The sequence below is a fragment of the Saccopteryx bilineata genome, chromosome 12 (genome assembly GCF_036850765.1).
Source record: "Saccopteryx bilineata isolate mSacBil1 chromosome 12, mSacBil1_pri_phased_curated, whole genome shotgun sequence".
Classification (NCBI taxonomy): Eukaryota; Metazoa; Chordata; class Mammalia; order Chiroptera; family Emballonuridae; genus Saccopteryx; species Saccopteryx bilineata.
In genome coordinates this window covers 25248352-25262910 of record NC_089501.1, presented here as the reverse complement: position 1 = coordinate 25262910, position 14559 = coordinate 25248352, and the positions used below count along the sequence as shown (strand labels likewise).

At 36.9% G+C, this 14559-nt stretch overlaps 1 protein-coding gene across 3 annotated transcripts in view; it reads right to left on the bottom strand.

Moving 5' to 3' along the window:
* LAMA2 (laminin subunit alpha 2) overlaps positions 1-14559 on the bottom strand; it is a 660268-nt gene that overhangs the window by 370679 nt on the left and 275030 nt on the right. For all 3 annotated transcript variants that reach the window (XM_066248490.1, XM_066248491.1, XM_066248492.1), the window contains exon 9: positions 1245-1344. In XM_066248490.1, coding sequence (XP_066104587.1) covers positions 1245-1344 — 100 coding nt within the window. The remainder of the gene's footprint in view (positions 1-1244; positions 1345-14559) is intronic.

The following is a 14559-nucleotide window of genomic DNA, read 5'->3' as shown; positions in this document are numbered from 1 at the left end:
TATTTGGCTTAAATTAGCATCCTCCACTTCCCCTTCATAAAATAATGACTAATACCTTTCATGTACACTTCTTTATGCACACTTTTTATTTTTCATATATTTTCTTCTAATCTCTTTTCCCATTATAGCATACACATCCTTCAATAAATTCATATCATGATATCATTTCATTTCATGATAGAAACTACAAAATAATCTAATAAATAACAAGACAGGCTGACCAGGCAGTGGAGCATTGCATAGAGCATCAACCTGGGATGCTAAGGACCCAGGTTTGAAACCTTGAAGGTTGCACGCTTAAGTGAAGGCTCACTATCTTGAGCACAGGGTCACTAGCAGGAGCATGGAATCGTTGACATGATCACATGGTCATCAGCTTGAGCCTAAAGGTTGCTGGCTTGAAGCCCAAGGTCACTGGCTTGAGCCTAAGGTCTCTGGCTTGAGCAAGGGGTCACTGGCTCAACAAAAGGGCTGTAACTATGAGTTGATGCTTCTCATCTCTCTCTCTCTCTCTCTCTCTCCCTGTGTGTCTGTCCCTGTTTGTCTGTCTGTCTCTCTTCAAAAAATAATTAAATGAATGAATGAATGAACAAATGAATAAATAGAAAGACATAAAATAATGCCATACACCACCAATTATTGCTTACAGAAGACATGTGGACAAGTCCTGCCAGGGGTGAGGACGACAAAGGAGCAAAGACCCGACTCTGGGGACCAGGTTCAGTGACGCAGATCCACTTTATTCAGGAAGTAGGCTAGCTTATATACATGGGTTCAGCCTATAGGGTGTTACAGCGTGACCTTCATAGCCAATGGCTGAAAAGATCGGGGAGCTGCGTGGTTGGTGCTCAGTCACTTCCTTATAGAGTGAGCTTCCTTCCTGGGTATGCCCAGGAGGCTTCTGGGAGCTGGAGTATTCTCACAGCATTGCATCAGCTGCAGCTGCTAGGAATGTGCTCTGTGCTCCACCCACAAAGACACATATGCATAGATATGTAAATATGTGCTTGTGCATAATGCAATACAAATTATTCTATCATGCTTTTAAAGCACTATAATTAAATGCAAAATTAACTGTGAAGATGAATAAAAAAACTGCTCTTGGAGAGAAATTTGAAAAATATAAAAACAAATTCATTACATGAATGAAACTTACTGTAAAACATTCTCCTATAAAAATATTATTTATTTGGCTTTTAGTTTGTCCTTTCATTAGAACAATGGCTATCTACAATGGCTCTCACCTCGTTGAGTATGTTTTTCATCCTTGACACAGACTTCACTTAAGGAACCAACTGGATCACAGTGGCATGGCTGGCATGGTCTTGGATAATTTGGAGATACCTAATAAAAATATTAAAATGCTCTTAATAAAGTGTAAAAAAAACCAATATTTTTTAAATTCAGCAAACTTTTAACAACAAATTAACTATAATAATATATAATAATACATAAAATAGGGAAAATTATAATATAAAAAATACCTTTAATATATGTTCCCAATTTCTAAAATCCACTTCTTTTAAATGAATAATGAAAATAACAAAGACATAATAAACTTATATATATTTGTTACCTAGATTTAACAATTATCAGTTTAATCATTACCAAGATTTTATTGTTTTGTAAGATCTTATCCTTTGCTGAAGTTACTAAAGAATATCTAATAGAGTATATTTTAATTCCTAATCACTTCAGTATGCATCTTTCATTAATAACCAGTGTCATTATCACAACAAAAAATTATATATTTTTTTTGATATTCTTTAATACACATTCCCTAATAAAATCTTCCTGATTGTTTTGTTTTCTAATTATAATATAGTTCAAAATTAGAAATTTTCCCCAAATTAATTTTCAACAATTGATTGTTGTATAATAGGCATTGATCATTGTACAATTAATTAAAAAGAAATTTATGTTTTATGCTTAAAAATTAAATATTTCAATTAAAACTTGGTTTTCTGGAGAGACAGCATAATCAGGGAAGAAACAGTATAAGCACTATAGTTAGGTAAACTGGAACTCGTATCCCAGTGTGACCACTTACTGGTTGTGTGGCTACTGTAATTTCTTTACTTCCTTGTAAAAAAGGGATAATAATAACAACTACAGTGATGTTATTAAATTTAAAAAGATTATAAGATTCCTCATGGGAATTAAATATGCAATATAACTAGATTTTATTGTTGCAATATTTTAATTAAACAAATCTAGGTTGTACTAATATACTATATAGACATTTTCCAAAAATATACTAAATTATTTGCCTAGGAAATACTGAACTATTGCATATATATTTATATATTGCATATATATTTATATATATATGTGTGTGTGTGTGTGTGTGTGTAAAATTTCCCTTAAAATATACCCTTTGTATTTTTATATGACTAGGTTCAAATTACAAATGAAAATTTGTTTGCTAGTATGTCAAACAACTAGAGAGTTGTTTACATGTCAAATAGAATATCAATCAACTGTGTCCTCAGATCAATTTTAAAATCATTTAAGACACTTTCATTTATCCCCTATTATAAAGTTAGGATTTTGCATAGCAGAAAGTTAAAGCCTGCTCTCTGCCCTAAATACCTTATAGAAATAACAGATTTGAGAGACATTGATTAAAGAGAATGTGCCAAGTGATAAAACAACATACAAATAGAGTATTAAGAGGAAAACGAAGAAGGAGTAATAGCACCACAAAATGAAGTTAATCAATATTTTACTGAAAAAGTGGCATTTAGACTAGATCTTGAAGTGAATAGCAATTTGAGAGCAGAATTGTTAGAAAAGTTTTTTTTACTCAGAAAAAAACAGAAAAGTGAAACATGAAAAATACCTGTGGGCACATGGCAAAAATTTTCTTTTGGGTAAAATCTTAGCTTTTATAAATATAACTTATTATTCCAGTGATGAACTTGACTGAACCAAATCCTCCTAATTCATTATCCCTCTGTGGTAATTGAGGATAACAGCCTGAATTGGATTGTTGGTCAGGAAATCTTCTAATATATCAGATTCTATAAATATATCTACATTACACTTGACTTTTTTTTTTTTTTTGTATTTTTCTGAAGCTGGAAACGGGGACAGTCAGACAGACTCCCGCATGCGCCCGACCGGTTTCCAGCTGGCACGCCCACCAGGGGGCGATGCTCTGCCCCTCCGGGGCGTCGCTCTGCCGCGACCAGAGCCACTCCAGAGCCTGGGGCAGAGGCCAAGGAGCCATCCCCAGCGCCCGGGCCATCTTTTGCTCCAATGGAGCCTCGGCTGCGAGAGGGGAAGAGAGAGACAGAGAGGAAGGAGAGGGGGAGGGGGGGAGAAGCAGATGGGCGCTTCTCCTGTGTGCCCTGGCCGGGAATCGAACCCAGGACTTCTGCAGGCCAGGCCGACGCTCTACCACTGAGCCAACCAGCCAGGGCTTGACTTTTAATTTTTTTTTTTTTCATTTTTTCGAAGCTGGAAACGGGAGGCAATCAGACAGACTCCTGCATGCGCCCGACCAGGATCCACCCGGCATGCCCACCAGGGGGCGATGCTCTGCCCCTCTGGGGCGTTGCTCTGTTGCATCCAGAGCCATTCTAGTGCCTGAGGCAGAGGCCACAGAGCCATCCTCAGCGCCCGGGCCATCTTTGCTACAATGGAGCCTCAGCTGCGGGAGGGGAAGAGAGAGACAGAGAGGAAGGAGAGGGGGAGGAGTGGAGAAGCAGATGGGCGCTTCTCCTGTGAGCCCTGGCCGGAAATCGAACCCGGGACTCCTGCACGCCAGGCCGATGCTCTACCACTGAGCCAACCAGCCAGGGCCCTTGACTTTTAATTTTATTAAAATAATAATTCAGATTACTAATAGTCTTTAAAGTAAACATTGACACATGTATATATATAATGTGTGTATTTATATGTGAGTGTATATATATACACACACATATTTTAACTATTAAATATATGTATTTAGTAAATATAGCTAAATTTAGATTTTTAGATAATTTTAAGAATATCATAAAAGTTATTTAGCTGCAAAAATACAATGCCAATACTTTCATTTCTATATCTTTATAAAAACGTAATAAACTTCTACCTAAAAATTAAGCATCTGAAAGAATTTAATATTTTTAACATAAATGTATTATAAATATTTACAAGTATTAAATTATCAAAATCTAAGCTCTGATTTACTTAAGTACTTGACTTTTAATCAATGCTCAATCTAGCTTCCAGCTTTGGTCATGTAGGAAGCAAAGCCTCATATAAAAATTATGAATTATTAAAGAAAAATAGAGAAATAAAATATTTGAGGACTTGAGAGAATAATAAAAAGTAGGCTAAAATTCAAAATATTTGAAAGAAAATATACCAGATGAGATCCATATTAACATAAGGTAGCACCAAAATCTACATATCAATGCCCTTGAAATGCATAATGGATCCTTTAATTGTACATTTATTCAAGAGACACCAGGGTATCCAACAAATAGCAATAGCTGGAAAGCTGAATGATCTGCGTAGAATTATCAGGTCTGCACACCATAATTTAAACAGAAATTGGAGTTGTCTACCAAATTAGAAAGGTTAAAGACCTTGAGCTTTCTATTAATTAACCCTCACACAATGTAAAAGCAGGCCTCCAAAATTTCATGGTGATCAAGTCCATAAGTTGACTACAATTAGAACAATGTCAAAAATCTTCCAAGGAAGATAACAGAATCATTTTTCAACACTTATTTGTTACAATGTCTTGCATAAGACATAACTTACTAGACATGAGAAGAAACAGGAAAGTACAGTACTTATTTAAAGAAAAAGTAAATCAAAGCAGAAACTTAAGGTGCCCAATGTATTGAAATTGGCAGACAAGAATCTATGCAAGTATTATATATTTAAGTCCAAGAACATAAAATATATGTATAATGAGTGAATGCATGGATTACCAAATTTCCCCATGTATAAGATGCACCCTTTTTTGAAAATTTGGGGTCTAAAACTGGTTGCCTCTTATGCAGTGGTTGTAGATTTTTTTACTTGAATTTCCCACTTTGTGTGGATGAGGAGTTGTATGAATTTTATGATGAATAAAACTTGAGTACAATAACTTTATGTAATACATTCTTTTTTCAAATTATGGGCCCAAATTTAAGGTGTGTCTTATACATGGAAGCATCTTTTACATGGGGACATAAGGTATTTCAGCAGAGAGAAGCAAATATAAAAAATATAATTCTAGGAAGCTGAGGTGGAGACCAAGGAGCCATCCTCAGTGCGGGCCAACTTTGCTTCAATGGAGCAATGGCTGCAGGAGGGAAGGCATCTCCAGGAGGGGGGAAGGGTAGAGAAGCAGATGGGTGCTTCTCCTGTGTGCCCTGGCCTGGAATTGAACCCAGAACATCCACATGCTAGGCCTTGTTATTTTTCTTAATTTTGTTCTCCTCCTCCACTTGTTTCATATTCTTTTTTAAAAAACTTTACATTACACACATACACATACACATTATTTGTTTTCTGGTCACAAAAAAATAAACCAGTGACAAGTTTGATCTAGAGGCCAAGTTTGCCAACACATGATTTAACTGCTAAATGGCAAATATAAAGAAGAAATTGTGAAATCAGTCAGAGAATGAGAGGCACTTTATATAGAGAACAAAATGCATATGATATCTGCCTTCTCATAAGAATATACAAAACAAACACCCCTCTACTCACAATGAAAATATGTTTCTGCAATAAGGATAGAATAAAGAAATTTCAATTAATATGAAGCTGAAAGAATTTGGCACCAGCACAGCTCTGAATTACTACTACTACTACTCCTACTCTTACTCCTACTACTACTCCTACTACTACTCCTCCTACTCCTCCTCCTCCTACTACTACTACTACTACTCCTACTACTACTACTGCTACTACGACTACTACTACTGCTGCTGCTACTACTACTACTACTCCTACTCCTACTACTACTCCTACTACTATAAAAGAAAAGCTAAAGAAAATTTTAGTCAGAAGGGAAATGAAATGGTACCTGGTAAAACCCAGTTACCTAGAAAGATATAAACAGTCTTCATTGCATTGAGAGAAAAATGAAGTCAAACAAAATCATGACTTTGTATAGAGAGAGGGCTTATAACTTGCATGTAATATAGAAAAATAATAGCCTAAAATGTAGGGTAATAAAACTATACTATTGTAGAGTTTTAAATGTATGTAAAGTTTTACATTAGTGACTCTAATCAGACAGCGATAACTCGTAAGGTATATTGCAATCACTGCAGCATGAACTAAAGAAAATACTTATAGCTAATAATATGAGAAATAATTTAAAATAAAATAAAATAAAATACTGAAAAAGATCTGTTTAACACAAGAGAAAGCAGGTAGAAAGAACAGTAACAAAAATGTATGAGGCAAACAGATATATAGCATCCACCTATATAATTAATTATATTAAATATATAAACTAAACATGCAGTTTAAAAGACAATGATTATCAGGATGAAAAAGCAACATACAACTATTTTACTGTTTGTAAGAGACCTACTTTTAAATACAAATGCAGATAGATTTAAAGTCTTAAAATAAAAAATATATATACCGTGTACAAAGTAAGCATAAGAAAGATTGTATAGCAGTATTAACAGGTGACAAGATTGATTTTATGACAAAAAAATGTTTTACTTGAGATAAAGTGGAGACTAATAATTATTAAAATGTCAAGGTATAAGATATAAAATACATAGATATTCTAAATATATATGCACTTAATAACACCATTGCAAAATATAGAAAGAAATAATGACTAACCAAAAGGTAAAAATCCACAATAATAGTTTAGACAAAACCATGTACTATTCTCAAGTACATATATATTCTGGTAACCAAGAGAGACCATTCACTGAGCTTTAAAATAAATCTCAATAAACTTATAAAGTTTGACATCTCATACAGTGAGTTCTTAGACCATAAGATACTCAATATGATATTTTAAAAAGCCTAGATATCTGGAAATTAAAGAAGAAATGACAAGAGAAATTAGCCTTTAAATAAATGATAAACATCATACATCTCTGAATTCATGGAAACAGCTACAACTCTTGTAAGAGGAAGTTTTTTTATTCAGATACTTATATTTGAAAAGAAGAAAGGTTTCAAATCAATAATATCAGTTTTCAAATTGATACATAGTCAAAAAATAGAAAATTTAACCCCAAACAGTTTAAAGTAATAATTTAATAAATAAATATAATAAATGTAAGAGCAAAAATTAATAAACACAGAAAATGTAATTAAAAAGCTAAAGTATTTTTTGTTTGTTTCTTTTTGTGGGGAAAGAGAGACAGAGACAGGGACAGACAGACAAGAAGGGAGAGAGATGAGATGCATCAACTCGTAGGTCAGGCACTTTAGTAGTTCATTGATTAATTTCTCATATGTGTCTTGAGGGATGGGGCGGGTGGAACTCCAGCTGAGCCAGTGATCCCTTGCTCAAGCCAGTGACCCTGAGTTCAAGCCAGTGACCTCTGGGCTTAAGCCAGCAACTATGGGGTCCTGTCTTTGATCCCACGCTCAAGCCCCTGACCCCTCGCTCACGCTGAATGAGCTCATGCTCAAGCTGGCAACTTCAGGGTTTGGAACCTGGGTCCTCAGCATCCCAGCTCGAGCTCTATTCACTGCACCTGGCTTAGTATGAAAGAAGAGCTATCACTATAAATACTACAGACTTTAAAAAATAAGAGAATATTAAAAAATAACTTTATCCTCCAAAATTTGACAACTTAGATAAAATAAAAAAAACTCTCTAAAAAATACATTATATCAAAACTAACCCCCAATATAAAATCTATGTAGCCTTATATCTAATACAAATTGAATTTATTATCAAAATTCTTCCTACAAAGAATAATAGAAGTCTAGAAGCTTTAATGGGAATTGTATCAACCATTTTTAAAAAATTAATTGCAATCTTACATAAATTATTTAAAAAATCAGGAATATGAAGCATTTTCCCACTCCAATTTTTGAAGCTGTACACCCCACCTGATAGAAAAACCTAAGAAGGACATTACACAAAAATAAAATTAGATACCAATATACTGTATTGTATGTTCTTAATATTAGCATACTGAATCATCAAATTATAAAAAAACAATACTTCAGAACCAGGTAAAGTTTATTCCACAAGTGCAAAGTTGGTTTAATACTTTTTAAAACTCAAAAAATATTGACCACCTTAACAAAATAAGGAGAAAATTCTTATGTTTATTTAAGTAGATGAAGAAAGCATTTGGCAGAATTCCATACCTCTCAGAAATCTCAGAGCATTAGGGACCTGCTGAATCTGATTAAGGGCATCTGTGAAAAACCTCACAGCATCCTCAACAGAAAAATATTATGTTTCCCTTTAAAATCGAGAACAAAGATGTCTGCTCTCACCATTTTTAATAAACATGGACAAAAAGACTGCTGAGGAAGAAATAAACTTCAATTTATACACAGGAAACGTGGTTGTTTATATGCATACTTTTAAATAATCTACTATAAAATGACTATTAAATGGCCTCTGCATAAATATAAAATATAATACCAATATTCAAAAATCTTTCTAATAATTATGTAAAACAATTTAAAAGTACTTTTTACAATAATAAAAAAGCATACATATTTAGGACTAAGTTTAACAAAAGACCTGCAAGATTTCTGCACTAAACATAGAGCTGTGAATAATAAATAAGTGGAGAGATATACTATATTTATTGATTGAAGAAATATTTTCATTTGTTTTCTCCATATTTGTTTTTAGATTCTATACAATAATCCCAAGAAACATTTCTGTAATTGATTGACGAGTTGACTTTAAATTTTGTATGGGAATATAAAGAAACTGTTATGGTCAAAATATTCTTTAAAAAAAGTGAATGCACTTATACTTCTTAAATTTATGCTTATAAAACTAAAGTAATCAAGATAGTGAGCTATTAGAACAAGGATGGACAAAGAAACCCATGGAACAGAACTGGGCCTCCAGAAATTGAATATCAGAAATTGACCTCCATCATCAACTAATTTTCATCAAATACTTCAAAGCAATTAAAAAAAGAGAAAGTATTATCCAAAAAAAATGGTGCTAGAATGCCAGATTAACCTTGTAGATCACAATCATTATTTCCCACCAATACAAAGATTTCCTTGTGTATGCGCCATGGCCTTAAAACTGAAAAATAAAATATTTCTAGAATAAAGAAGATCTTGACATTAAGAGATACTTTACAAGAAAATATGTAGGAATTGCTAATAAGCACTAAAAATTAAAATTAGATTTATTGTGAGATCTGCTATGAATTCACAATAGAAAATCTGCTGGAGGCCCTGGCCGGTTGGCTCAGCGGTAGAGCGTCAGCCTAGCGTGAGGAGGACCCGGGTTCGATTCCCGGCCAGGGCACACAGGAGAAGCACCCATTTGCTTCTCCATCCCTCCGCCGCGCTTTCCTCTCTGTCTCTCTCTTCCCCTCCCGCAGCCAAGGCTCCATTGGAGCAGAGATGGCCCGGGCGCTGGGGATGGCTCTGTGGCCTCTGCCTCAGGTGCTAGAGTGGCTCTGGTCGCAATATGGCGACGCCCAGGATGGGCAGAGCATCGCCCCCTGGTGGGCAGAGCATCGCCCCTGGTGGGCGTGCCGGGTGGATCCCGGTCGGGCGCATGCGGGAGTCTGTCTGACTGTCTCTCCCCGTTTCCAGCTTCAGAAAAATGAAAAAAAAAAAAATGAAAAAAAAAAAAAAGAAAATCTGCTGGAGGACCAAGCATTGATGGGAATAGCTTAGTGATATCAACTTGCCACAATCACTAAAGTCACATCCACTAGAAGGGCTAATTCAAAAAGATAGTTAAGACCGAATATTAGGAATGATATGGAAGAACTGGAATTACCGTACAATGTTGATAAACATGTATAATGTTATTACTAATTTGACAAAACATTGACAATATTTTATAGAGTCAAACATATACCTATTCTATGAAATAAACATTCTATTCCTAGATATTTACACAAGGTAAATGAAGCATGACCATATAAAGACATAGAAAATTGTTTTATAGGAGCTAACCAAAAACTGGAAGTGACCCAAATATTTACCAAAAGAACAAATTTACCAACAGTAGAATGGTACGATTATACAAATAAATACCACACAACAATTAAAAAAATGAAACTAGTGAGACACATAACATGAATAAATTTAAAAATGCTATGTTGAATAAAAGAAGGATGACACAAAAGTGTGTGAACTTTATGATTGGTATTTTTATGACATTCTTTAAGAGGCAAAACTATGTTCTAAAAATCAGAACAGAGTTTGTCTGGGGGTGGAACTGACTAGAATGAGGCACAGTGGAACTTTCTGGAGAGATGGAAGTGTTTTATATTTTATCTTCAAATATTTATATCAGTTTTATCATGACATGTTCTTGGTCACTTTTGAGAATTTGAAGTCTAGAGAGGGACAAGATGGCCACAGAGTAGACCCAGGATGGTGAACCTTTTTATAAAAACCACCCACTTTTGCGGTGCTGGTCAACCTGGTCCCTCCCTCCCACTAGTGGGTGTTCCAGCTTTCATGGTAGGTGGTAGTGGAGCAACCAAACAGCGTCACAATTGGCCCACCATGAAAGCTGGAACGCCCACTAGTGAGTGGGAGGGACCAGGTTGACCAGCACTGCAAAAGTGGGTGGTTTTTATAAAAAGGTTCACCATCAAGGGAGTAGGCAGATGTACCAACTCCCACTTCCCAGAACCAAGGTGGATTACAACTTAAATCTGAGAACACTCATCATGAAAGACAAACTTTCGACTGAACTATCAATAGAAGGATTCTACAGCCAAGGACCACCAAAGAGCCCACACTGAGTCTGGTAACGAAAGCGGAGAGGCAGAGAAGGCTGCCCTGCTCCTGGGAGTGTTGCCCAGGAGGAACTTTCACAACTGGAGGACTGTTCAGCAAGTTGCAGGTCCTTATCCTCAAAGCTGAAATCACAGCCTAGAGCCCTGGAACCTGGAGCTACACCACCCACTGCACTGCTGAGTGCTTGCCTGGGGCAGACAGGCCAGAGGTGGCAGGGCGTGGCTACCGAGGTTCCAGTGAGCACGTACAAGCCGGCCTGTGGAGCCAGGAACCACAGCTGCCTCTGGGGAAGCCTGGGTGTACACACAGCCCTGCTTATTGAGTGGCCTGCCCTTGGTGGGTGCAAAGGTTCAAGAGTCAACAGAGGGGGAATACGAGGGCACGTGTGAGCCCGGCAGTGATGGCGGAAGTTGCCTGGCTGCCTCAGGGAACCCGGCCTGAGAGCAAACCTGCCTGGGGCTGGGCACGCCCTCAGCGGTGATTCAAGCAGAGGTAGGAGCCCCCAGCCCCCAGCGGCAGCTAAGGGGAAATGCACGGGCGTGCACAAGCCCACCAGCAACATCAAAAGTCACCTGACTGCCTCGGGGATCCAAGCAGGCACACAAACCTGCCTGGGGCTGAGCATACTCTCAGCTGTGATCCAAAGAGAGGCAGAGCCCCCAGCCACAGCTGAGGGGGAAGTGCAGGCGTCCGGGAGCCAGCCAGCGATAGTGGAAGTCACGCCAGTTACTACAAGAATCCAGGAGGCGCGCAAACCTGCTCAGAGTGCCGACATGCCCTCAGCCTCAGTGGTAACAAGAGCATGGGCAACCTCCGCGGTGATCCTAGAGGGGGTGTGCAAACCCCCAGGTAGCCACTGAGAGCTGAGCCAACTGAGCCAGCCCTGGAAGTGGTCCAAACGGTCACGCAGGCATGCGCGAGCCCAACCTGGGCGGCAGTAGTCACGGAGGTGGGCTGGAGCCAGCAGCACCTGAGCCCAAAATCCCGGGGCAGCAACAGTTGTAGTGGCCTGGTAGACCACAAAACAGGAACTAAGATGTATGAATAGAATGACACTTGAAGCTTAGGAGTAGGTCACATCTAATACTGTACCTAAGCACTGAATTACCGCACTGAGCCCAAAAAGTAGCCAGCAATAAAAGACAACAGAAAGCAAATTTTAGGGCAACTTGAACTTTTAAAGTAACCTCTCCCAGGCCAAGAGTAGATAAAAGCAAGCCTAGGAGTGCAGCTGATATTTACAATGGCACCTGGACCCAGCAGAGGCAGCCAAAAGATCTGGATTACCTACAGACTCCAAAAGGTGGATAAGAACAAGTCACAGGCAATGACCCATCCATGATCTGCTCCAGACCCCAGCCAGAGAAGTTCAGAGCAACACAAACAAATGGGAAGACAGAAAAGTGCAATCCAAACGAACCAACAAGAGAAACACCCAGAAAATGAGCTGAGTGAGACAGACATAAGCAAACTACTGGATGCAGAGTTCAAAATAATGATTATTAGAATGCTGGAAGATCTTAGAACAACAATGGATGGTCACAGTAAGCACATAAATAAAAAATTAACAAGTTTAAAAAGGACATTGAAATAATAAAGAAGAACCAGTTGGAAATGACAAATACAGTATCTTAAATCAAGACTACACTAGAAGCAATTAAAAGCAGGCTGGATGAAGCAGAGGACTGAATCAGCAATTTAGAAGACAAGATAAACAAAAACACAGAAATACAAGAGCAAAAAGAAAAGATAATAAAAAAATCTGAGGAAACTCTAAGAGAGCTATGTGACAATCAAAAGAGAAATAACATTCGCACCATAAGAGTTCCTGGAGAAGAAGAAAAAGAACAAGGGATCGAGAACTTGTTCAATCAAATCATAGCTGAACACTTCCCTAAATTGATGCTGGAAAATGTCACACAAGTTCAAGAAGCACAGAGAACTGTATTAAAGAGAAACCCAAAAAAATCCATACCAAAAAACATCATAATTAAAATAACAAAGTTAGAGATAAAGAGAAAATATTAAAAGCTGCTAGAGAAAAAAAAGGCTATCACCTACAAAGGAGCCCCCATTAGGATGACATCCGAATTCTCAACAGAAACACTTGAGTCCAGAAGAGAATGGCAAGAAATATACAAAGTAATGCAGAACAAGAGCCTACAACCAAGACTACTCTAGCCAGCAAGGCTATCATTTAAAATTAAAGGAGAAATAAAAAGCTTCCCAGAGAAAATAAAATCTCAAGGAATTTATTACAACCAAACCAATGCTGCAAGCAATGTTAAGGGGCCTGATATAAACAGAACAAAGGGGGAAAAGAATATAGCAAAAGAGGAATATATCTTTAAAGAATAAAATAGCAATGAACAACTAAATATCAATAAAAATGTTAAATGTAAACGGATTAAATGATCCAATCAAAAGACATAGAGTACTTGCATGGATAAGAAAACAGGATCCATACATAAGCTGTCTACAAGAGACACACTTCAAAACAAAAGATACACATAGAATGAAGGTAAAAGGATGAAAAAAAATATTTCATACAAATGGAAATGAAAAAAAAGCTGGGGTAGCAAAATGGACTTTAAAACAAAGGCTATAGTATGAGATAAAGAAGGTCACTACATAATGATAAAGGGAGCAATCTAACAGGAAGATATAACCATTATAAATATCTATGCACCTAATATAGGAGCACCTAAATATATAAAGCAGACTTTGATGGATATAAAGGGTGAGATCAATAGCAATACAATAATAATAGTGGATTTCAATACCCCACTAACATTACTAGATAGATCCTCAAGAAAGAAAATTAACAAAGAAACAGCAGACTTAAATGACACACTAGATCAACTGGATTTAATAGATATCTTCAGAACCTTTCACCCTAAAGCAGCAGAATATACATTCTTTTCAAGTGCTCATGAAACATTCTTTAGGATAGACCACATGTTATGGCACAAAGGTGGTCTCAACAAATTTAAGAAGATTGAAGTCATATCAAGTACTTTATCTGATCACAATGGCATGAAACTAGAAATCAACCACAACAGAAAAACTGAAAAATACTCAAACACATGGAAACTAAATAGCATGTTATTAAATAACAAATAGGTTAACAATGAAATCAAAGAAGAAATAAAACAATTTCCAGAAACAAATGATAATGAGCATACAACAACTCAAAATTAATGGGACACAGCAAAAGCAGTACTGAGAGGGAAGTTCATAGCACTACAGGCATTCTTTAAGAAGATAGAAAAAGCGGCCTGACCTGTGGTGGCGCAGTGGGATAAAGCGTCGACCTGGAACACTGAGGTTGCCGGTTCGAAACCCTGGGCTTGCCTGGTCAAGGCACATATGGGAGTTGATGCTTCCTGCTCCTCCCCCTTCTCTCTCTCCCCTCTCTCTAAAAATCAATTAAAAAATCAATAAAAAAAAAAAAAAATAAAAAAAAAATAAAAAAAAAAGAAGATAGAAAAAGCTAAAATAAACAACCTAACCTGCATCTAAAAGAATTAGAAAAAGAAGAGCAAGCAAAGCCCAAAGGTAGTAGAAGAAAGGAAATAATAAAGATCAGAGCGAAAATAAATGACATAAAGGCTAAAGAAACAATATACAGGGTCAATAAAACCAAGAGCTGGTTCTTTGAAAGGGTAA